General features: G+C 37.2%; 1 protein-coding gene across 2 annotated transcripts in view; it reads right to left on the reverse strand.

Annotated features, from left to right (window-relative positions):
- The window catches only part of UTRN (utrophin), a 351,512-nt gene that overhangs the window by 97,663 nt on the left and 228,670 nt on the right, over positions 1-25,179 (reverse strand). For both annotated transcript variants that reach the window (XM_013304556.3, XM_027796967.2), the window contains one exon: positions 4,081-4,210. In XM_013304556.3, the coding sequence (XP_013160010.2) occupies positions 4,081-4,210 (130 nt within the window). The remainder of the gene's footprint in view (positions 1-4,080; positions 4,211-25,179) is intronic.

The raw sequence follows: 25,179 nt of genomic DNA on the forward strand, positions 1-25,179 counted from the left end.
GTTTCTCTTATAAGATAGATGTGATTTATGAGGCTTTCTACACTTTCAATTAAGAGGAGGTAACATGGTAAATATTTGTATTTAAATGATGTGTTTGTCACAACAAGCTTTGCTAGCAAATAGCAGCTTTCAAAGCTGATTGACAAGTAGAAGCTACTGAATAACTTTGACACTACCACAGACTCCTGGAAACATTCACTATTGCAGTGAGAATCAGTGTAGTGTCCCGTGGTAATCTGTTAGGATGTTAGTTTATGTAATCCTCTAAAAAAAAATAATTATCTCCACTCACTGCATCAGTGGAATTTTAAGAACAGAATTTCAGCAAAGCTGTATCATCCGTTTGTAGAACCCTGGTGACAGAAAATACTATTTCTGCTTTCCTTTGTGTTTCCCATGGCCTGTAACCTCACTAACAGTACAGGGATCTAAGAAGCCAACTGTAAGTATGCCATAGAGAATTATAACTAACATTTTTAGGTCTAAATTTTCTCTTATACCAGGGAAAAATGACAAAGCAGCTACAAATGTGAGGTTTTCCAATTTCCTTATCCAGTCCATCTATAAAATTCAGCAGCTGGTCTGCTGGTTTATCAATCAGCTCCACTCAGATGCTGAAGCAGCTCAAAGGCAAGAAGAGTGCGAAGCTTACTTTTTTGTGACGGAGCCTCCCTATGGAAACATGGCAAAACAAAATCAGAAGAAAAGACAGATGGGATATAAAATTAACTTAGACAGAAGTTTCTTGGAAGCTGAAGGACTCTGAGTGTACCAGTTACTACATGGCACAGTAGAAGGCCAACACAGGAAGCATTAAGCCCAAGATGGGAAAGGAACCACCTCATTTTACATTCTTGTGATTTTTTGAAATTACGTAACAGATATTCTCTTTGGATGGAACATTGAATGTATGTATGCAGAGGTCCCTTAAAACAGGTCTCAGTCAAGTTCAAAACTAGCTCTTACTAGTTTTCTTCTAAATCGCTCTCATTCCTTGTCCTTGGACCAGTGCCCTCTCTGGCATGAAAAGAAATGGGGTGAGGATGGTGGGGGAGGGGGGAAGTGGAGGAAGAGAGAGAGGCTGAAGAAAATAGAAAACAATTTAACAACCTTTAGGCTCTTTGGATTAGCTCACCCTCCCCCTCAAACACCCCTGCAATTACACAAAATAGGAACCAACCTCAAGAAACAGTCATTTTGCATTAATGAAATCATGATAGTTTTTTTAAAAAAAGTTTTTGCTATTTGTGCTATAGAAGCAGCCAAAACCATGTCAAATCATGACCGAACAGTGCTATGTACTGCTCATCAGTATTTTTTAAAGACAGACATTTTACAATCCAAACCCACACTCCTTCCCCTTTAGCAACATGAAGTGTAGCTTCACTGAAGTTAACGAGTTAACTTTAATCTACAGAAGAGGATACCAATGATTGAAAGGTTGACAGAAAATAGAAAAATAAACATTTTACAAGCAAACATAAGCCCTCACCCACAGCCTTCACCGAAAATGGTTACTCAGACTTCAAACCCAGAGACGCAGCTTTCTGGAGACTGGTGGCATTACTTGTCAGAAAAAAAAAATTTACTAGACTCAGTCCTGGGTGAAATTTAATAGGTTACAATATATAAGAGATCAGAGCAGATGAATCAAAGAGGCCTTTTGGCCTGAAAGTCCATGAATCCGCAGGGAGTGCCACCTGGCTGTGCGCGGGGCAGAGGTGCCTACTGCCGGCAGCAGGGGCTGCACGGGGGCCTCTGCGAAGAGACGCAGGGGGGACACAGCCAGCACACCACAGGGCACAGGCGAGGCCCTCAGCCATGCTGGCACCACCACAGGGAAAGCGTATTTAAGAAACGGCAGAAAACACCAGAGAGGGAGGAGGAGGGATGGCCAAGGTCAGAGGAGGAGGAGCAGACCCATGGCAGGGCAGATATTCCCCACAGAGAACCCACACTGGGGCAGAGGAAAGATGTGAGAAGAAAAGAACAGCAGAAAAACTGCTAGGCTGGCCGGGGTCCCACCACTTTGCCAGCCCCTCACACCGATCTTTGGCCTGTCGAGGAGGCCGAGTGTGACCTGAGGTCACAAGAAGGCAAGGAGACAGGAACTGAGACAGGAAAGTCAAGCTGAACCTGGGAAAGAGGGGAGGAAAGCTGCCATTTTAATGTTTTTGTTTCCCTCTACTATATCAGTAATTAAACATTTATTTTAAATGGCAAGAAATGGTTTATTTTCCTGAAGCTGTTTGGTCTATATAACAGTGGCTTATAAGGGATCTGCATCTGTCCCCATCTTGACCCATGAGCCTTCTTACTCCCGTTCTTCCTATCTTCTGCCTCCATCCCACTGAGGTGGAAGAAGTGAGTGAGTGGGTGGATGGGTGGGAGTTTGGCTGGTAGCCAAGACAAACCCACCGCATGTTCAAAAAAAACATAAAGTCTATGAAATTACTGAGTGTGGGGAAGGAAGAAGGTAAAAAAGTTTGATGCACATCTATGAAGCTTCCCAGTCTGAGCATGTTACAGGTTTTCAAATATGATGACTAAACAAGAGGCACTTATACATCACTTGCAGACCATCTGCCTGGCCATTATTGTTACGCAGTTCACCATGGTCATCGAATTCCCTGCTAATCCGTTATCACTGCCATCTGTATAGCACATCATCACAATAATAATAATAGATTGCACAACAAGAATTTATAATGCAGCTCATCATCTTAAGTTTGCTTTTGCACTTTCAGTCACTACTGACTAGATCATCAGTATCGACCCCTGCTAGAAAATTAGCATTTTACACTGGTAACATTTTATGCATTGGCATAATTTGTGCTGGGCGGTTCTATGGCTTTTGAGAGGAGAATCTGAGACTTCAAACTTTTGTGTGAAAGAATGAGCAAATATAAAGCAAGCATTCCTTATTTTTCAACCACAAAGTTGCTTGTGAGTTAGACCAAATAAAATATTAAAGATGTAATATGTCAAATAAATTTGAAAGTAAAGACAAACAGGATGTTTTCAGGAGTCAGGAGTTCAAAAAGGAAGCAGTAAGATACATTACAGCACCTAAGGTACCAGAACTAATCACAGGAAAAATGGGTCATTTGCTTTAATATCCAGCTATTCAAACTTTATCACAAAGTTGAATTAAGGCATCTGAAAATGCAGAAAAATTTGCACAGAAATAACGCAAAGTATGGATGAAGGAAAGATTAGTTGTTTCCATTGAACAAACCTTAAAAGTTTGCTACAGAGATGTGTAGGAAGATGTAAGGGAAATAAAAACTAACTCCCAATACAGGCAGCTATACTGTAATTTTGCAGACTACAGAGAACAGTAAATTATTCACATCTTACAGGAACTGATATTTCTGTAAATGCAGATTACTACCCTTTCCAAGAACAATTCTTACATAATTAAGATTTTATAATCTTGTGGCTTATATTAGAAAAATAATTCTAGGACTTAAACACAGATATTTGGTATATTTTTCTGTTTTGTGGGGTGTGGTGGGGGGAGTGGTGGAGAAAAGTTGTTGCCTCCTTGTTGGTCTCTGATACAGGCAAGCATCTTTAACAACATGCAAACACCATTTCTAGGATAGCTGTGATTTATTCCTTAGTGATGATTCATCTAGCATTCAAATTGTTGAGATTTTGTAATGACTGCCTCCCTAAAGCTGATTCCTTTTACTTCCGATGAGATACATCGTCAAATACATTTATTTCTGTTTGTGGAGTAAAACTTTGCAGTACTTTACATTTGAATGTGCAGCCTTAAACTAGCATTCTGACTACATTTAAGGTCCATTCGTTATCATGTTAAGAAAAAGATAAAGAACAGAACTGATGAGTTAAGTGTTTTGAATCAAAAACTGGAAAAGGAAATACAGATTTTTCTACTTCTTCCAACTTAAAGTGGTAATACTTTGAGGCTAAACATTGAAATAAAAGCAATCAGGATGTGATCTGAAAAATCCTAAAGTCTAACCAATTGGGATATAATATATGTACTAGAGACACGCAAGTCCTTTTTTCTTTCCTTTTGACCATTCCTGGAAGAGAGTATTTTCTGACCTGTTTTTGAATGCAGGCTCCTTCTTGGTTCCTCAGGCCCCTCAATTGGTTGGTCAGCGAGAAAAACTCGTGCCTGGTCCACAGCAGTGAGAATGGTTTGCTCTTTATCCTTCAGTTCACGCCTCAGTGCCTTTGGGGAAGGGAAAGAAGAATGGCATTTGCAACTTAATCTTGTGAACCACACACACTATACCATTTTTTCTGGTTTTGCCTCTCTGTCCAGGCCTGTCTAGTGAGTGAGTAATAGCCAAAATGTCATTCAGACTGCAAGACAATAATGTAAATTTTATAAAACAGAAGTGACAACAAATTAATTAAGGTTAGAAGGGTAACTTTTATTGAATTCACTTGAAGAATTGAACACAAGGAAGATGATGATCATGGGTTTTAAAAACACTCACCTAACAGAAACTGGTACCACTACATTAAACTTCTTAAAACAAAAGTAAAATTAAAGGGTTTATTGCTACTAACAGAATTGCTAATACATAGTAGATTACCACCAACAGACTATTTTAGCTTTTTAGGTAGCTGGAATAACAGAAAATTACATCTACTGAAATTTCAGAAGGTAATTTTACAACTGCTAAGTTGTAAAGCTGCTGAAGTACTTTACATTCCTTAGAAAATCATACCTCTTATTTTTGTCTCCTATATATTAATATTTTTTAAATGTAGAAGATACGTAACCAGAGCTTTTGTGATGACAATACATTCTGAAAAAAAATCCTTAAAATTAGTCAGAAATATTTTGAGGCTTATTATGCAAAAACAATTGAGCCTTATATACAGGAGGAAAAATACCAATTTTTCTTTAAGACACTTTTATGCTAATGGAAATTAATTTCAGGATACTTTGTTCTCCAGCAATTATGACTTTTTAAAAGAGTTAAGCATAACCACCCTTTTCTAAAAACAAGCATTCATAAGTAGTTAGATGGAATGTCTCTTATAAAGCATTTTCTTCCATTCAATTTTAAGTATAAATCTGTCCCCCTTAGAAGGAAACTGCTCTGTGTGTTTTATTTGTATTATTTTCTACCAATAGGAACACAAAAGCGGATACTTTACACATTATTTAAATGCTACGCTTAATTTTTCCAATATCTTTTTTAGCTCTAACAAAAATCAAGGCTTATTTTGCTGACACAATCTGCTCAGGCCCCATTCTAGCTCAAGAAAAACAGCTAGTCCGTGTTCACTAGATTATGTAACAAAATGAGTGTTTTCTACTATAGAAAATTGTGGAAAACAGTCACAATGAAAGTCTAACAAACGCTACCTTATTCTTCTCATCAGTAAGTCTCCTGATGCCACAAACACCCAAAGAGTACCTCTTAACTTTAGCTTAGCAGGAGGCAAGAAGTTATTTTTCCACCCTTCTCTCCCACTTTTTTCTTTTATCCTCCTCATCTTCCCAAATCCTTCCATTCCTTCTCACTCTATGTCTGCTCCAAATTACATTAAAAAAAAAACCAACCCAAAATGCAACAAAAAAACTGATCACTGAAAATATGCTAACCTCCATTACATTTAGGAACATACATTATAAAGTCCTATCTTCAGTAACCATTAACTATTATCTCCATACAAAAACCCCTCTTCAGAACAGTATTCTCTCTACATGCTTTTCTATAGCAATAAAAAGACTAAGCCCTATTCTTTGCAGTATTCAGTATATGCCATGTTTAATATGAAACAAAAATTGTAGCGTAAAAACCAAGCCCTACTTTGTAAAACAGCAGGAAAAAAAATTTTAACAGAAACTTAAGTATTGTAAAAGACACATTCCTGAAGAGTCACTTCAAATCAGCACAGCATGTATCAATATTTTAATTTCATATAACACACATTATAATAAGACTGGTCAAAAATCATCCATATTTTACAAATCATGGAAACATTCTCTATGCAGGAATTTGTTTCAGGAAAGAAGGAAGACAGGAAGCCATTACCACTCTTGTGCAATTAAGGCTCAGAAATTACCCACTTAAAAAGCTTTTGGTTAGTAGAGCCTGTGTGGCTGCATCATTAAAGTACATTCTTAACTTCTAATTTCGAAGATTTTGTCAGAAAGAGAGAGGTGATTACTTCACTGTGAAATAGGAAATCTTTCTAGAATTACTTTTTTTTCCCCTCCATGCAATTTCCCAAGCATTTCCAAAGCATACAAGAAAAAGGAGGCTATGTCAGATTTTTTTTGAGCCCACTAAGAAATTTCAGCAGTTAGAAATAAGCTAGAGATGGATCTTTTCTGCTGTGTCTCTCCTGTTTACCTTCACACAGTGTGCTCATCAATTTCTCCTGATCATCCTCAATAAAACTTCAATCAAGTTTGACCTAAGAGACCTTGGATTTAATTCTCCACCATCCCTGCCATTGAAGCTGTTCAAATTGAGGCTGACAACACAAAGATTTTAAGACTTTGGCCCATATAGCTCACCAACTCCAAGTCATCCATGACATTCCTTATTAATATATCTATCTTGACAAAGAAATATTTTAGCTCATATGAAAGAAGTTTTGCATATGAAATAACAATATTGAAATCATTTAGTAGTAAAGAAGATTATCTTGAGCACACCACAGACTCTTACATTATGGTTTATACTTTTTTTTCTTATGCCACAGATGCAAAGATAGGTTTTGGAACAGCCAACTCAGACTTGCAAAATCAACTTTATTCCTTGTTTCTTAGCAATACTCAATATATTTCCTTGTCGCTCTCTTTCTGCTAGTAAACAACAACAGCAATGATGGTACATGGTGCAAGAATAAGGAAATATATCAATAATACCCTCTTGTCCTTCCAGCCAGACATCTCTGCAGCAGAACAAAAAAGAAATCCGCTTATAAATCTAACATCAAGCTCAAATTTCATCTGTCCTGAGTCAATTGAAGAAAGATTTTATTGGAAAAATCACATCTACAACACCACCACAGAATAAAAGTCATAAAATGCCCAGCAAAAAAACATAAAAGGTGAAATACTGAATTTGTTTATATATTTTTATATAGTAAGAAATGCAATCATGTATTTTGGTGTTTTAATGAGTTTTGCAAAAAATATCTCCCCCATGGCTTCTTAGAATGGATGCACCTCTTTCAGTAGAGAAGTATATTACTGTGTCACTTCATCCCCCCTTCTTTGTCATTAAGGACTAAAATAGTTCAAACATTCGTACAGCTTTGAGCTTCACACACATTTTGATAGAGGGAGAATTCTTTTCCTGCAGCTAGCTATACTTTTCTGTGAAGAACTAGGAGAAAAGCAATACTAGGGTTTTGGTATAGGTAAAAGAAATAAGTCAAGGTGACAATAGACTTAGGAAAGGCATCTCAAAACTTATCACTAAAACTGTCCACTAGGAAGGTAAACACATGGATGCAAGTATTTTTTGAGTCCTGTTGGGTATGCAGATGTGAACACTGAGCACATTGATAGCACAATTATTTTTTTCCCACATGATGCTCCTTTATAAAAGCACAATGACATTTTAAACTTTTATTGTTCATGTAGAAAGGGGCTGTATGAAACTTTGGCAGTAATTCATACCACCATATTTCATACTACAATTCTAAATTGTACAATTACTGTATACTTTAGGTAATGGTTTAAAATGCAGGCTTCACTTTCCTCAGTAATCTGACAGGCAACAGACTACCGAATCCAACATCTATGCTTTTAACTTGCAAATTCATTCTTATTTCCTACATAAACCTGGACAAAGATTTTTAAAGATTCCTGGAGAAACAAACACTAATCTTAGATATTCTCGATTCTTATAAAAGGAGGAAAAAAACATCTGGAAACCTAAAATCTGGTATGCTGATGCATTGTCAACACAAACAGCTTTCGGAGCTAACCTTAAATACTACTAGCCAAGAATAACACAAAAAATCCTTCTTTGAGACCTGAGAGAGTTCTTCCACTGGTGGATGGACAGGGGCTCACAAGATTACACTTTTGAAATGTTTTATGCAGCATCAGACAAAGCAACAACTACGAACAGCATCACAGCATCCATTTTGCAGGTATGACGGACATCCTTCAAGTTACTTGACAATGGCAGAGTAACCCAGGAACCCACTAACACAATCCTTCTCTCAAGGAAGAGAACAAAGATGTGTTAGGTCCATAATTTATAACTATTTCCCAGTGATTTACTCTCCATCTGATTTGTTCTTTCAGTAACTGAAACATATGTCTTTCCCATTATAACTTTGGAAATTATATACAATTTATTCTATTATACCAAGATAATCTAACCCATTTGCTCTCTCCATTAGAGATGCTTATGATTTCTAACATGAAAACTAACTCTTTTTTCAAGCTAACATTTTTTTAACTTACTGTCTTAATTTATAGGCAAGGAAGCTGCCTAAAACAAGGCCTTCCAAAATTTCTGTTGGTAATGCTTTGTAGCTGAAGCCTTTTCCACCTGTGAAAAATTAGAAAGCTAGAAAAAAATTCCTATTCATGAATTTTTACACTGCTTTGTGCATCCTGTAAGCACCTATTTTCTTCAATTGCATATTAAAATTATTTTTTCCAGCACAGTAAGCGGGCTTGCAAAATTATGCCTTGTTGATTTACAGCCTCTTTTTTTTCTCTTTTGAATTGTACAGGCTTGTATACAATAATTCAAAGAGCAGATCAGCTTAATAGTTCCAACAGATGAAGGCAAAGCTAATTTCTTAGAAAACACATGGGATGTTTCTTAAAAACAGAATATATTTAAATCAGGTCTCATTATACACTGTTTCAAGGAAGTAAAGATGCACATTATTGTAACTCGTATCAGTTTATCACATCATAGCTATATGTGCCAATCAGCAGCTCCTGTAACATTTAATTAGTCATCTTTATTGTGCACCCGGTGCCTGAAAAAACTCATGTTACTTTTTTACACTAAAATGAAATGGAAAAACTATATGTGTAGCATATAATAGGATGGGGAAAGTAAGTAAGATGATTGAGAAAACTTGAAGAATAGAAAAAGGAATTGTTTATAAAGATCACACAGAAATCAAGGTTGTGAACAAGTCTCTGCCAGCTGTCTGCATCATTAAAGAATCAACAAGAATGGAAATAAGCATAGCTTATTTAAAAGCTGCCCCTTCACAGCAGACATTATTTAATATTATACATATATGTAAAACTTCAAAAATAAGTATCTTTGTCCCTGGACAAATCTCTACATGAAAGTCAGTTTTATAATTTACCTACCCCAGCTGATATAGAATACATTCAAATATAAAGCAATATTTGAGATGGTGCATCTCACCATGCATTTACCTTTCATTACTTCATATTTAATCTATGTGGCAAGAGAAATAATTAAGGAGAAAAATGGTGCCTAATATGCAACCATTACTACCTGGAGATACACAGAGACACATGCAGCAAGATGAGACCCAGTACTACATGTTGATAATCAGCGACAGTGACCAACACCAAAATAAGAAAAGGAAGGCAAAGATCAGCGTGGAAAAAGAGGAAGTTGTTTGTCTCTGTAATAAATATATATTGTGTATTTTTATATATATATATTTTTTTAATATAAGAGTTTAAAAAAAAGTTCAAGTTTTGGAGGTTTATCCCATGGCACTTGCAAAAGAGGTCTCAAAAAGGACCAAAGACAAGTGAATGGTGAAGGCTGCGTTGTTCCAAATTGTCTCTGTGTCTATGACCTACCACTTGTTACCTCTGTTGCTGTAGAGGTAATACAGAGTGTGCAAATAGGGTGGCACCTACTAGGGTTCAGTGTGTGAGTAGACCTGAAAAGTCATGTCTATAGCAAACTCCTTTTTTGCCTGCATGCACAGGGAAACTAAACTGGCAGGAATATAAGAGCACAGATGTGGGCAAAAGAATGAATTAGACTATGCATACTGGTGATCTTTTATCACAGGCCAATAAATGTTAGCTTACTTAAAACTTTCCCTTTGATTTATCACAAAAAGATGCTTTAGGCCAGAAACAGAGGTATCTCTTCACTGAGGTTGTTTGTCCCTTGATAATTTCCCTTCCCACTCTAGTCTATGGAAAAGTGCATGCGCTCATGGCTATTCACCAAAAATATCACCAACTTCTGTATATGCATTAATATATATGCATTACAGGAAATAAGCACCTGTAAGTAATTCTCAAACAAAGTGCTTCACAGCACAGCAAAAGAGACAGAGGATGGAAAGTATGCTTTATTATCTACTGTTCAGACTTATACACATGAAATATGAAGTTTTTACTAACATTTTAAAAGCTAATAAACTGAAAATCTCAAACTGCATCTATATAGCTAGGTAGTGATGCCTTAAGAAAGGGTAACTGAATCTGAACTTTTTAAAACAGTTTAAAACTAGTAAGGCTATTTTCTTCATTTTCTTCTAACAGCACTTTGAAATCAGAAAAAGATGTTTTAAAGCTTGTTCGGAAAGTTTTCACTTACAATAATCTTGCAGAGACTTTGAAAGAACTCCTTTGTGCCCTAGAAAATGATTCAATACTGCAATATAATAGTAGAGGTAAGCTTAATTGTCATACAGATTGCATTAAAAAAATAATTTAAAAGCTATTCTCAAATTAAAGATTACAAGGCTACACATTTTCTTAAAAATTAAAATAAAAATTGTTTTTCACACAGTTAATGATTTGCCAAGAAAGAACCTTTCTAAACTTTTCTGAAGAAATAACTGCTGCAAGTCCTGCATTCCCTAGAGATGCCACAGGATCTAAATCCAACTAGGAATGAAGAGACTGCTTAATTGAGCAAAAGTTAAAAAAAAAAAGAGACATAATGATGGTCATTAATATGTCTTTCAGCACCAATAATCTTACGTAACTGGATTTCGTATTTCCTAGCCCAATGAAATGAGACTTTGTTATTTGTGTTTCTAGGTCAATGATAACCAAGCCTTGGTTGCCTCGAGAAGTTTGGAAGCCTCAACAGAGCATAGTCCTAGGCACTGGCACTGGAAAGCCTAGAACGCTTGCAGCTATTTTTTTAAATTATTTTTAATATAGAATCATAGAATCATTTAGGTTGGAAAAGACCTTTAAGATCATCAAGTTAACCATTAACCATTAACCAAGCACCGCCAAGCCCCATGTCTCCAACTACCACATCTACACATCTTTCAAATACCTTCAGGGATGGTTACTCAACCACCATGATTTGGAAGTAACTACACTGGGGAAAAAAAACACCCAAAAAACCAACAAACCCACACTGTGCATCCCTGACCTGTTGCAAAAGACATTATCTTCAAAATAGTTTTTCTGTAGATACATGTTTATTGTTCTTTACACAAAAGTAATCTGAAAAGACAGAAATCTCTATGTGTTAACACCAATTCCCCACCGAATGAACTACTGAAATCCTCTAAAATTATAGCCATTGTGAATTTCTATGTAAAGGTTAGTGGAACCCTGTTGTGATGGTTTGCTAAGCACTTCGCACATATCCACTAAACTTGCTTTATTGGGTATTTTCCCCTTCTTCAAGAAAGCCATTTTTTAAAATATTCAACTCCATACCAAGAGAGGGTTCTCCTTTCTATGGCTAAGCTTTCCTCTCTTATGAATAACAATATTGATCAAGACTGTTAAAGGAACAGCAACCTGTGGGTTGGTGGGTTGTTTTTTTTTTGGTTTATGTGCTCTAGTTTTTTAATGGGATAAAATAAATAAAAGTTTCATATAAGCACAACGAAACAAAACCTGCTAGAATACAGTGCTTCTTTTGCTCATCCAGCCAGTTTCTAAGCTAACTGAGCATATTTTGGTCTAAAGCCACTGTAATATGAAAGCTAAAAAAGGACGTAAGACACATTAAATTTGATGGCTTGAATAAAACTACATAGAAGTAGTAGATTAAACAAGATTTGTTTTATATTGCTATGCACAGGAAAATAAGTAATGTTTATAAAGGTGCTTTTAGAGAAAATCATCTGTTCAACATACCTAATCAGGATTTAATATAAGAATTCATACAGATTGCACCCCAGAGACAGCAAAAATGCCTGAGTCAGAGTGCAGAGTCTTACAGAGAGGGAAGGTCTTGAGGCTTTCCACTCTTCAGGTAGTGGAAAAAAGTACTTACTTTTACACAACAGCAGCAATCATCCTGCTAGCAATGGAACCAATTTTCAAATGCCAAACTGCCTGTAAATACACCTACCTTCAGTTTTACGTCAAAAGACTACAATGTGCTTTTGTTGAAGGAAAATTAATCCCACCAACCTTTACTATGGAAACATGACAACCATTCTGTATCAACAACCCTAAAAGACTAGACCTTGGGTTTTTTTTTTTTAAAAAAACAACACACACAAACTAATCTGAGGAGAGACATGACTAGGTTTGCAGGGGAGAAAGTGAAATAAACATGGAACTTCTGTTCTATTAAGACAGGCTGAAAGAGTTAAGGTTATTCAGTCTAGAGAAGAGAAGGCTTAGGGGAAACCTTATAGCAGCCTCCCAGTACCTAAAGGGGGCCTACAAGAAAGCTGGGGAGGAACTTTCTAGTAGAGCATGTAACGATAAGACATGGGGTAACGGCTTTAAGCAGAAAGATGGTAGATTTAGATTAGATGTTAAGGAAGACATTCTTCACTGTGAGGGTGGTGAGGCACTGGAACGTGTTGCCCAGAGCAGCTGTGGATGCCCCATCCCTGGGAGTGTTCAAGGCCAGGCTGGATGGGGCTCTGAGCAACCTGGTCTAGTGGGAGGTGTCCCTAACCGTGTCAGAGGGGTTGGAACGAGATGATCTTTAAGGTCTCTTCCATCCAAAACCGTTCTATGATTCAGTTCATACTAAAAGGATTAACCAGTGGGTTGTGCTGTTAACACACACGCTTGTGTTTAACAATCACACATGATCATACCCTCCCTTTTAGATCAGATACGAATAACAGCACTTCAAAAGTGAAACACTAGGCCAAGGTTCCAAACAAACTGGAGAAGAAAAGGCCATGTACATAACCCCAAAAATATTTCTGTGGACTGCATAGCTGGTATTTTGTAAGACACAAACACACGCACATACAGCTGTAAAATAGTTCACTGTGTCCCAATGAATTATGAAGTAGTAGTACGCTCAGTGAAACCACTTGAGTCCTACAGTTACCACGTGGCAAATACATTTGAGGCTGGACAAGCCGCAAGTGCTCTGCATCACTGATGACAGATGAGGGTACATAGCACTGATGTGCTCCTTACTTCAGGAAAGGCATACCTAAGCACCCTCCATTAGATAAGGAAAACTGAACAGCAATTTGAAATCTCCCATTTTATTCTTGGCCTCATTACTCATTTTAGAAATACTACTGATGAGGTATATTCCCATAAGAATCCAACAAGTTAAAAATGAATGGTTTAACAAATAACGTATTTCCAGTCTCTCAGGTACTGCTTTGTCATTGACTAATATTAGCAGACTAGAAAAATGACAGGTTGCAATGTAGCAATCCCTTCAAAATTATTTTGTAATTCATATATTTTTACAGTTAGCTGAAAGATCAGAACCAGACCTAGGGCAAAATCGATTTATACCATTTCTGTCTCAATCACTTGAGCTGGACATGGAGTCTAGTTTAATAAGGGCTTTTCCTTTACAACAGGCTAGATGGCAAAAGTGATTTAAAAATTTGACATAAGATACAAAGGCTTTGAAAAGCTCAACTTTCTAATACCTATTGGACTTCTAACATTAGTGTGTGATCTAGAAACTCTGGACTACACTTAAAAAAAAGAATCAACCCAAAACATAAACCAGAGCCAACCACATGGAAAAAGTATATGCAGGAAACCCCAAAAGTCTCCTCACTCCTCCCTCTTCAAAGTAGCCTCTTCTTTTTAGGACAATGTGTTGGGTTTTTTATTATTATATAAATACAAGATAGCAACCTTGTACCAACTGTGAACTGCACTGAATATTTTTTTAGTTAAAAGGTTGTTTTAAAGAGAGAGGGGAGAAAAGGTTCACCAGCCAGCTTTAGATACGTATGCCAAAAGAAATGAGACACCTGCCATTTTATGTGTAATATGTGAAAAGCATGTATTGTTCCTATCTGTACAAAGGATTTGTTTAATGTTGAATATTGGCAAGATATACAAACTGAAGGCAGCTTACTATGTGGAAGAAAACAAAAGTGATTTGATGATATCTGTAGAATTAGCATGAAAAGGAATTCTCAGTAATTTTTAAGACAATTCTCCATTCTCGAAGTACATGGAATTAGAATAAACTCCAATATCTATGCAGCTCTGGGAAAAAACACATCACGTATTTTCATGAAGAACCCAGCTTCACAGTCTTGAATACACAGTCTGCAAGGATTCTGTAACCCAAACAGAAGTATCACAGGCATTCAGGTACGTCTCTAATTGACAGAGGGTGGGAAAAGAAGTACCCTCTCTACTTGCTCCATTTCCTTTTGCCTGTCCCCTCAGCCTCTGCTACTGGCTCCTGTCAGAAAGGACAGACATGCCCTTACATGAAACTCAGAGATAAACCAGAACCTTCATTCTAATATGTACAAGAACTGGTGTCCAGACAAAGGGGACTGACACAAAGAAATCAGCAAAGATGCAATGGCATTTTAAATTGTCTGCCAATAAACCTCCGAACAACGCCATAGGAAAACATCACCATACAATGCCAAATAAAGCATCATGGTGAATCTATTTCAAAGGTGTTTAAAGAGATTATACTTTCTGAACATCAACCTTCAAGACAAGGCAATGTATCATCCAAAAAGGATCCTTCAATTTCCAATGAAACTATTTTGTAGCACTATCTACAGAACAGAAGTCACATTTCTCCCACAGTCTTCATCAAAGTTTTACTTCCTTCGAAGAAACAAAGGAAATTTGTGTCCTCAGTGCTAACTCTAATTAGCTTCAAGCTGTGCAACTTTCCAGTGCACAGCATACAACAGCATAACTTTGGACAAGTTTTACTACTCAGTTACGTAAGCCCCAAGAAATGAGGTTATGGTGGAAACACAGTCAGAGTGTCAAATAAGCATCTCTTCTTCATGGGTAGCAAACTAGTATAACTTCTGCTTTTTATATCAGAAAATTCTCACAGGGAAAGGTGGAGGAGGGTTAAAGAACAAAAGCATTATTTTTGTAATGCATCCTAAATATGCAATGCCTCCAGCCTGACACAAGACACACAAAACATCTACTGCATATTAAATGTCTCATTACTTAATTTAGCAAGAACACTCAAATACTCTGCTAGCACTAGTAACCACATATACCTGCAGTGTCTTGCACTATTACTCTGCACCATACAATAGTAACCATCTACCTCTTCAACATTAACAGGGATAAATTCCTCTTTCTTTGCTCGCCAGAAACAGACAGGCTTCGGTTTGCTTAGCCTGTATTACTACTGAGCACTGATAAACTGTCAATGTTAACAGGCCATACGATTCTTGCTTCAAGCTGAAGTGGTAATACCATTAACAAGTTGGGTGCTGCATTGTTGTTGTTAAGAATAGTTAAACTCAAGTCACCTTTTGCTCATTTTGGGCAATTAAAATTTCCTCTGCATTTCTTCAAGCAAACAACAATGGGACAAGTCTATTACAATTGGTCTCATAAGCTACGTTACTATTAAATGGTACCTGCCATATTACTGCAAAGGTCTTGAGAAAGATTTTTAGTAATTGCAGTTCAAACTCCAGACAGTCAAGAGCAATTTTACAGTACGCAGCACTACGAATATTCATTCAGTATATGAAAACAGGACACGTTTGTGTGAGCGTGCCCACATCTCACATATGAGAGAGGTTTCCTGTAACATCAGGCTCCTTAGTACATCAGGGTCCTTGCTGATGAACTGCTATCATAAAAAAAAAAAAAAAAAAAAAAAGGGTTGTACTACATGACATCATTATGAATTATAAATAATCAGAAAAGTGAGATCACTGCAAAAAAGTCTCAAGAGGAGTATCTCATGTCTGACAGTTGCATACGGGGAGGAATATTCCCCCCTGCAGAAGGAAATACAGGCACCCGAGCCCAGCTGAATGCTAAAGCAGCAAAATGCTAGAGACTAGTTGTAACTTGAGACTACCTCGAGTGTTCCTGTTCTGGTTTTGTGTTCAGTTGTGTATGTATGCATATATCCATACGTAATAAAGGACTGCTACTGGAAATCATTTCAGAAGCAGAAATCCTGTCAAAGCTAATTACTCCTCTTTCTTAGAAACAGACGCTTTGGTTTCTCTTCAGAAGCAAATGGTCTAGACAGACAACTGAATAATCACTAAACAGTCAACAATCTGTTCTCTGCTGATGGATTCTCCCTATGCAGCAGAATACCAGAGAGTTCAGCAGAAGCACAGCTACACTGGCTCAGAACAAAGGTCCTCTGTCACCAGCACCAGCTGCAAAAGCCATGTCAACCAAATGGTCCCCAAAATAGGGGAAAAAAAGACTCAAAATTAACAGAGCTCAACTCAGAAAGTTTCCCCCTGTTAAAATAGCATTCCTTATGCTTGCACCATAGTCTCATGGTTTGCATTACATGCTCCCATCTCTCCCTAATTCCCTAATCATTCCTCTCTTGGTTATTTTACATTAGCCAAGGTCTACGCCTCCCCACCCCGTCTCTTTTTGCTCTCCATTTTTCGTCTGTGGCTTCCCGTTTTCAAAACTATCTAAATAAGACAGTCATTGTAAAGCTTATACCACATAGTTGGTTACTGTGATATGACCGATTACTGGATCTCTGGTTTTGATCACTTCTTCAACATTTCCTATCTCTGGATCATGTGCTAGTTCCAACATCTACTGAGTAAGGGAAAATTACAGATTGTTTCCCTCTGGTTAGTCACCTCCTTCAGCTGGTTCTAGATGTCATCAGAAATTACAGGGACATGAAAAACCAGAACTTGACACCTGTGCCATGTTCATACAATGCAACCACTTGGAAAAAAAAAAGGGGGGGGGGGGGGGGGGGGGGGAGGTGCAAAGAAAAAAGCAAGCCCCAACTATATGTCACATATTCTATGGCACATGAGCAATGCAGCAGTTATCACCACATAGTTGTGGTGGGCTTGGGGCTGTTTTTTTTATGGGGTGTGGGCGTGTGTGTATGCTTCTATTAAGTAGCAGAGGACTTCCCCTCATGAATCACACTTAAAAAAACCCCAAACATTACTTCAGCTGGGAGTTCTAGCCCCTTGTCACACAGGGAACATCCAGACTTGACACAACATGCAGTGGTCTGTATCGGTTTATTAGTTCCACTTCTGCCTGTGCAAACTAAACTTGTCCAACCCAATGGCCTTGCTAGGTCTTTGCATTTTCAAACAGGTGATCTAACAAAGTCTTGCAAAAACAACAGAAACCCCAGCCAAACCTGTAGATTAAACTAAGCTGATAAGCAAAAAATATATTGCTGCTTTCAGTCAACCCTACCAATAAGAAACTGATTACAACATTGCTAGGCATTCAGTATACATATATTAATAGTAAACACTGGATAAACCTGCTTGAAAATTGTCAGTGTTTTGCAAATTGTGTTAAATCATCCACTTACAGGGTTGTGCCCTCCTATCCAGATGAGAGCACTTGATTTGTTACTTGATTTTAACTTAATCTGGTTGGGGTTTTTTCAGTAGAAAAAAAAATGAACTCCAAATAATCCACAGAAAATTATTCAAAATATCCTTCGACATTAAAGACAAATCTTTGCCTTATTTTTCCTTATCAGAAGTTCTTATAATAGCTGTTCACATAAACTATATTCCTTGATTAAAAGTAATTCTTTAAGAATGATTAATTGTTAATTTGACAAAAGAAGAAAAAAAGGCCCTACTGAACCTTATCTTATTGCAAATGTTGTCACTAACCATTTTTGCTGGAGGACTACAAGTGGTTTTCCATTTATGAGAAAAGTCATTTAATATAACTGACAATAATTTGGGGTCAATTAGGGAAAAAACCTAGTACTTAAAAGAATACCTCTATGAAGCAAGGCATATTAAAGTTAACTCAGATCCACAAATACTTTCCCACAGAAGGCAAACGTATCGGACAGGTCACTAGTCAGTCTTACTACTTATGTCTATTCACTTAATTTCCTTTCTCTGCTTTGTTTCTTTTGTTTCTCCTTTATGAAAAGTGGTTGTGGTTTTTGGGTGGGGTTTTTTGTCTGTTTGTTTGAGGTTTTTTTATAGGCTCTTCAGCCAAAGAATTTGAATATTTTACATTTAGTAAAACCAACTTCTATTAAACAGACAACTTTTTTTTTTTTTTTTTTAGAAACTAAGAATTTGAAACCATAAACAATTCCTCATTAAGCCAGAAAGAAATACATACAATTAAACTGTTATTTTTAGTCCTCGGTACTTAGAAAGAAGCTGTATGCCATGGCAAAGTTACCTAGGAAAAGTATGGAGAAAAATATAAGCAGTAAGAAAAATGCTGAAGGTATAAAAATAACACTGAGAACCAACACAAGGAATGTCTTAAAACCAAAAACTAGAATTGGTTGTAGTGTTTGGGTGCCATTAGGAGTAACAAGGAATATTCTGACATATCTATAACAATAATTCCCGGAAATGTAAATAGTAATTTAAAGCCATTAAAAAAAGTGAAAACATGCAAACACAGTACAGCAAGACACCTATACACTGGTTCCCAGAAACCCTTAATGAAAAGTATATACTATAAACAAATTTTAAGAACAGTAAAGGAATTTCACTTATTTAGTTCATTTATATTGTATTTAGAAATGGGGTGCTCTAGTGTCAGTGCTCTCTTCAGGAAAGAAGTTATTGCTTGCCTAGAAATCTCTTCACTTTCATCTACAAGTACAATTAAAACACGGTAGGCATGTTTATTTGCTGTAGAGACTTTTAGACCACACACATGATCTTAGTACCCAAACATCTTCCAGGATAGCATTGAGCAATGTGATTCACACCTGCTCTATGTTCTTTTTGTTTTCTCTTCAGTATAATAAAGTAGCTTTGTTTTTACAAACCAAGGAATTTTGATGTGGTTTGTTTGGGGTTTTTTTTGTTCTATATACTGTGCTGTGTTTACCACCAGCCATTCCTTCAGTTTACTCCACAACTTTAGATCCAGTGTTAAGAAAAATAACTTCCTCCTCTTTCAGTGCTGCTGCAACACCACCATGAAAAGCATTAAGTAGGAAGACATGGGTGAAAAAAGGGTTTGAGTAACTTGCAGCTAAGCAACTATGTTCACTGGACTAAGAATCTTTTAGCAGCCAGAAATGTCAGAAACCATTATCTGCATGCTCATACAGAAGAGTACAAGGTCATCAGAAAATCATCGCAAATGAGGCTGACCTATTGGAAAAGTAATTTCAACCAGGCATGACTTGTCTTGTAGCTTCAGACTCCTCTGCATGTTTCTCTCTGCCCCTACACATCACCTCTTCTCTGCTCAGCCCTGTCCACTGCATCTGAGCTCCAAGCACCACAAATACAGCATGACAGAGAAAAATGCTGATTGCTTGCACATCACTGGTGTTGGACAAGTCAGTACTCATACCACCTGCGTGCAGACAAGCACCACTGCAGAATGAACTGATCTTTGCAGAATGTCACCACAAAACTAAGCACTGAATCTCAGAGTTGCAGTTTTCAAGGAACCTTTCACTGGGCTCCTTTCTCCAAGAAAGGCTAGCACCGTCACATAGCACATCACTTGGCACCTCTACCAATGCTCACAGAAGAAAAGCTGTAGAAAATTTTAGGACTTTTCTTTAATAAGCAGTACAGGTTGGGCTTGGCTATTTATTATCGCAAACAATAGTCCATCTTTTAGCTCAGTTTCTCAGTGTAGCCCTTTGATATGGAAGACTGGATACAAAATTAGGTATGCACAACTCTACAAGCATCTCTTCAGGCAGCTTATAATTGTGTATGTCCAGCACTGATCATCTTGTCACTACCAAAGTAATGGTTTCATTTAAAGTACACATAATATTAAGGATGCAAACCCAGTTAATCAGAAAGCCAAGGTGTTATGATAGCTTTTTGGTGCAGTGACAATGGCAGCCTGATCATAAGCTTGGGTACTCTTCCTCCCACAATATCCTTCATACTTTGAAGTATGTGAGTAATGTTAATCAAATGCAATGAACAGAAAGATTTGTTCTGTATTTCCTTTATCATTATTCAGGATTAAGAAAAACAACACATCCATAAGACAGAATGGGTGAAAATCATTCTAGCTTTTAAATGTTGTAGACTGTCTATCTCGTAAGCATTAAAGACGTATCATTCTAAAACATACCCTTCCAAGTTCAGGAAATGTAACAAAAAATCTTACGCTACATCTATGAACATGGCACTAAAATGGGGAATGATGAAACACCAATGCCATAAAGAAAGCTTCTGAACTAAGGAAGGAAAAAAATCCCAGTATTTCTCTGAACCTGGGCTCAAATAGCTTCAAATGCCTCACTTCCAGCTTTCCATAATTGCGACTGTACCTAACTCAGACCAGGGAACACCGAATTTCAAATTCTGTATGGGAGTCATCCTCCTCCTCATATCCAAAAAATGAACTAAATAGAGAATATCTAAACAGAATGAAGTAAGGCAGTGTGCAAGTGACCAAGTATGTGTGTGCTGCAAGAGCACTGTAGTGTCAGAGATCTCTAGCTGTCAGCTAGATCTCTGCATAAGCTAGTTTCTCTTACTGAAAAACTCGCCTGTTACTAGCATAGGTATCTGTGCTGCACTGCTAGATAGACATGACCTATCTGTTATGTATGAAAGGAAAAATGGAATTATTATTTTTTTTATGATGTTACTGATGAGTTTGATCATCAGGAACTCACATACAACAGAGAACTAATAAAGACAGATTTTTTAAACACTCCTCAGCAAGGGAAAATACTTCTGCCAGTAAGATGCTGTTCCCTTTTCAGTCTGGATTCAGGACCTCTCAACTTTTTAAAAACTTAGCACTATGGAGCTTTACAGATTTGCCTTGCCACTGGAAGTCTGTCATATTCTCAGTGCTTCCTACGCCTCCTACTTCTTCCCTGGGGAAGAAGCTTGCCGTGTAAGGTTGGTGTGCATGTACCCAGCTGATGGCATGTTTGCTCTGTGGCTCTGAAAACAGCCATGGAAGCAGAGCAGAATGCACAGACTGATCATGCTTTACACGAAACTACTGTATAAGGCTTTGTAAGACTGTACAACATCTAGAAGCCCAAGGCCTCGCATGCAAATCCAACATTTACACCTTTCAACTCAGTTCACAAGAGCAGTGCCAGGAACAGAAGCTGTTTGAAGATACGGGCAAGTCCCTCACACACAGAGGAGGGCAAGGGCATGATGCCTGTTGGCTAAAGGTGAAAAAAAGTACTCAGATATTTGCCTAAGGGAAGACTTGAAGTTTCTTCAGTGCAGGTTAAGCAGTGCTAACAGCTGTTAAATCTCTGAGGCACACCAGGAATTCAATTATGGGAAAAAATGCCAAAATACACAAAGAAATTGATTATGTATTTCCCATCTAGAATTCCAGCAGAAGAAAAGCACCTTGTTCAGTTAAAGAAACCTGGATCCAAACACCAGTTTAAGCTAATTTAGCAAGGATATTATAAGCATACTCATTATTCCAACAGTAGAGATCTGTATAGGGGATTTTATCACTATACGCAAATATTCTTGGATTTTTGTTTTTCTTTCTTTTCCCTCACTTTTATTAATTCCAGGCTTTGTTATAATTTTTAAATAAAGTCTTATATTTACAAACAATAAATGCACAGTTTCAATGTTACGGTTTGTGCCACTCACCACATAAGACTTTGGGAAAAAAAAAACCACCACCAAATCGCACATGCTTTTGCAATTACCCCTCTAGTTTCCTACGTAGCACTCAGAGTAGCCTCCTTCAGCTTTCTTTTTCTCCCAACTGCCCAAAAGAGCATCACCAGGCTTTACAGTGTCAAAGAAAAAAACAAAATCAAAATAGTATTTTCTGTCAACTTCACAGGAGTAGATTAGTTCCTGACACTTTTGACGTGACCAAACAGTGCTTCTGTCGGCTACATTTTTTGACTCAACCTTGAAATCATTAGCAGTTTGGAATAAATTCTCTGTCAAAAGCATAAAAGACTTAAATTGTAAAATATTGAAACAGAACTCTCCAATCCTTATGATGAATATACATCTCCCTTCTCTGTGTATTTAATTAGAAAAATATGTAGATTTCTACACTTTGAAAGCACTGTTGAAAATGAATCAACAGATAATAGTGCTCTGTGTAACAAAGCGAAGCACTGCCTGTTTTATGACCAAAGTCCAGCAACTTTATAAATCCTCACAATTAAAAGAAATATATATCACCCTGAATTCTCATTAATTTTTATTCATGCCAAAAAGCAGCCAGCGTTGCTAAACACCTAGCTACAGAATAAGTCTAATGAACTTAGAAATTACTACTTCTCAGATAAAATATTTAGGTTACAACTATTCAGTAATGATTTTAACTCCCAGTTTAGGGGGTTCGGAGTCACTACTACAGCAGGGGAAAAAAAGGTTAATCGGAGTCTACTTTTTAGTCAGAGCCTGGGGATTTGTTTCTACATCAGGCACTGAGGCTCCTGAAAGCATCCATACCCAGTGTGATGGCATACACTAACCACAGCACCGATGTCAGCATGAAGCATTGCACAGTGTCTCTGCTTCAAAACTCCACATGGAAAACCATGTGCATAGAATGTACAACTGTCAGACACCATCAATAATTACCGAAAAATGACACCTTTCCCATCCCTTGCATTTATTTGATGATAAAAATATTTTCACATCAGTCTTTCCTCTTCTTGTTCAGAGCATCAGAATGTTATATTTTTAGCACTTTGTTCAGTTGGAGGTTTTCTCTCCTGGCTTGAATTTGATCCCTTTAAGGTAGCAAATGCTCACACAAACTTCTATCTCCTCTGAGGCTGGTTCATCACTCAAAAAGAAGATGGAACCACAACAGAGAAAATGTACACATTGCTATTACTTTAAAATAAGTAAAAAAAATGAAACTTCATATCAGGTTGATTCCAAGGTGAATGCATATAGACTGTATAAAACCTAGAGCAATGGGGAAAAAAATAAAAATTTTAGAAGGTGAGCTGAAGTAATATTTAAGTGAAAAATGATGTATTTGTTCCAGTAATTTCTTTAAAACTATCTCATTTGCTATTCTCTCTTTTATTACTGATAATCCTGAATTCTTGCTGACCTGTTTCACGGACTTAATGAAAAATATACCATTAAAAGTAATGATTTGATTCAATCACTGAAGTCTCAGTTGGTACTGAAAATTTTAATTTACACCCAAATGAATCACACATTTATAACAGTATGTATTTTTTAATGACTGTTTATAAAATCATAAGAATATTCCTTTCATTAACCAAGGGATTTTACTTTAGATTTTAGAAATTCTTCAGGCATCTAAGTTATCAACCAGCTGCTTCAAGGGAGAGGAAGTCTTCTGTGGTTGGTTTTTTTTTTTTTAATCTATTGCATTACTTAAATTAGGACTTTTGGACTAAAACATAGTTAATATAGAAGGAATGTATAAAGCTAACTTCAAACACAAGTGAAAGTAAATGTATTAGAACATTTACTTAATGATTTATGGCTTTAGTTTACTACTCTCTCTCAAGCTTACAAATACTTCTTTGCAAAACCAAAATTGCCAACAACACTATGAATCTATCTGGGAAATATAACTGGTTTATTGTGTTATACCATCAAACATTGACATAAGTATTTCTTCTCCCCATTTACACATTCATTTGACAAGAAAGCTTTAAAAGATGAAAATTATACTGTAAAATAAAATTACTAGCATCAGCAGCTACCAAATTCTTTGAGAAGACCTTTAAAATGTTCTTTCTCACTTCAGGCTATGCCTGTTCATTTAAGTTCAGCAGAACTATGCAGCTTCCTACATGCCCCTGAATCTGTCCTGCAGAGAAACAGGGTATAGGGATACCCAAACAACAGCCATCTATCATGAGCACAATCATGTGTCAGTAAGAGTACAGCATCTCTGACAATCAAAAACTAAAGTTAAGGCTGATCTTCATTCACTGCAGAACCAGAAGAGGCTGCTCATGTCACAGAAGTTACTGCATGCCTATTCTCTGTTTGGCAGAGCAGGCTACAAAGCTTCACAGCCAGTTATCTACAGTGCTTGCAATCACTTTAGAAAACCATCACTTCACTACTAGCCCTGACGTAATGTTACATCATCATTAAACAAGAAGATAGAAAGGAACCTGCGAGAAAACTTTTGTTCTGTACAGGATGCTTTTAAAATGTCCTCATGCATTACAGGGGAATAAATTATACAATGAATAACCAAGCATGTTAAATAATTTGTTAGTAATAAATGGGTGATTGTGACAACATTACACTCCTTCCGGAAAGAGGTGCCTACAACACCACCCCAAAACCAACACACAAACTAAAAAAACCCAAACCCCACACACACAAGGAACAGCCACTTCGCACAAGCAAGTACTTTTGAAGTTACACTGCGCTCAATAGAATTCAGTAAACTGTTGATGAAAACAAAGTGATCTAAGTGATCTCAGTAACTCTGAGGAATGGATGCAGACACTGCAGGCCTATCACGCACATCCTGTACAGAGGAATCGTACGTAATTATTGGTGTTCTGAGTACCCTGAGTCTTCGGATGTGGACAACCACTGACAGTACTTTAAGTGATGCTAGAAAAGGAGCCACATTACTGGCCTGACAAGATGAGGATTCAGGTTCCAAATCTGATTAGCACCCCCACTCCTCCCCATTCTTCTTTTGCACATAACAACTAACCACTGTGGATAAATCTCTAAGTAGTGCGTTAGGATCTCCAGCAGCTGAAAGTGGAGGAGTGGGAATCCTAAACACAGTAAACCTTTCTGAAGCACAGCACTGAAGTTACTTTGCAGGAAACATGTTAGCATAAACATAACCTCCAGCAGTTTTCCTAAAAAGAAAGCTCCAAATCTTTACGCACCATTTTAGATTTAGACACAGTTTCCTGCTAAAATTGAAAGACCAGAACTTCAGAAAAC

The sequence above is a fragment of the Falco peregrinus genome, chromosome 7 (assembly GCF_023634155.1).
Source record: "Falco peregrinus isolate bFalPer1 chromosome 7, bFalPer1.pri, whole genome shotgun sequence".
NCBI classification, from domain to species: Eukaryota; Metazoa; Chordata; class Aves; order Falconiformes; family Falconidae; genus Falco; species Falco peregrinus.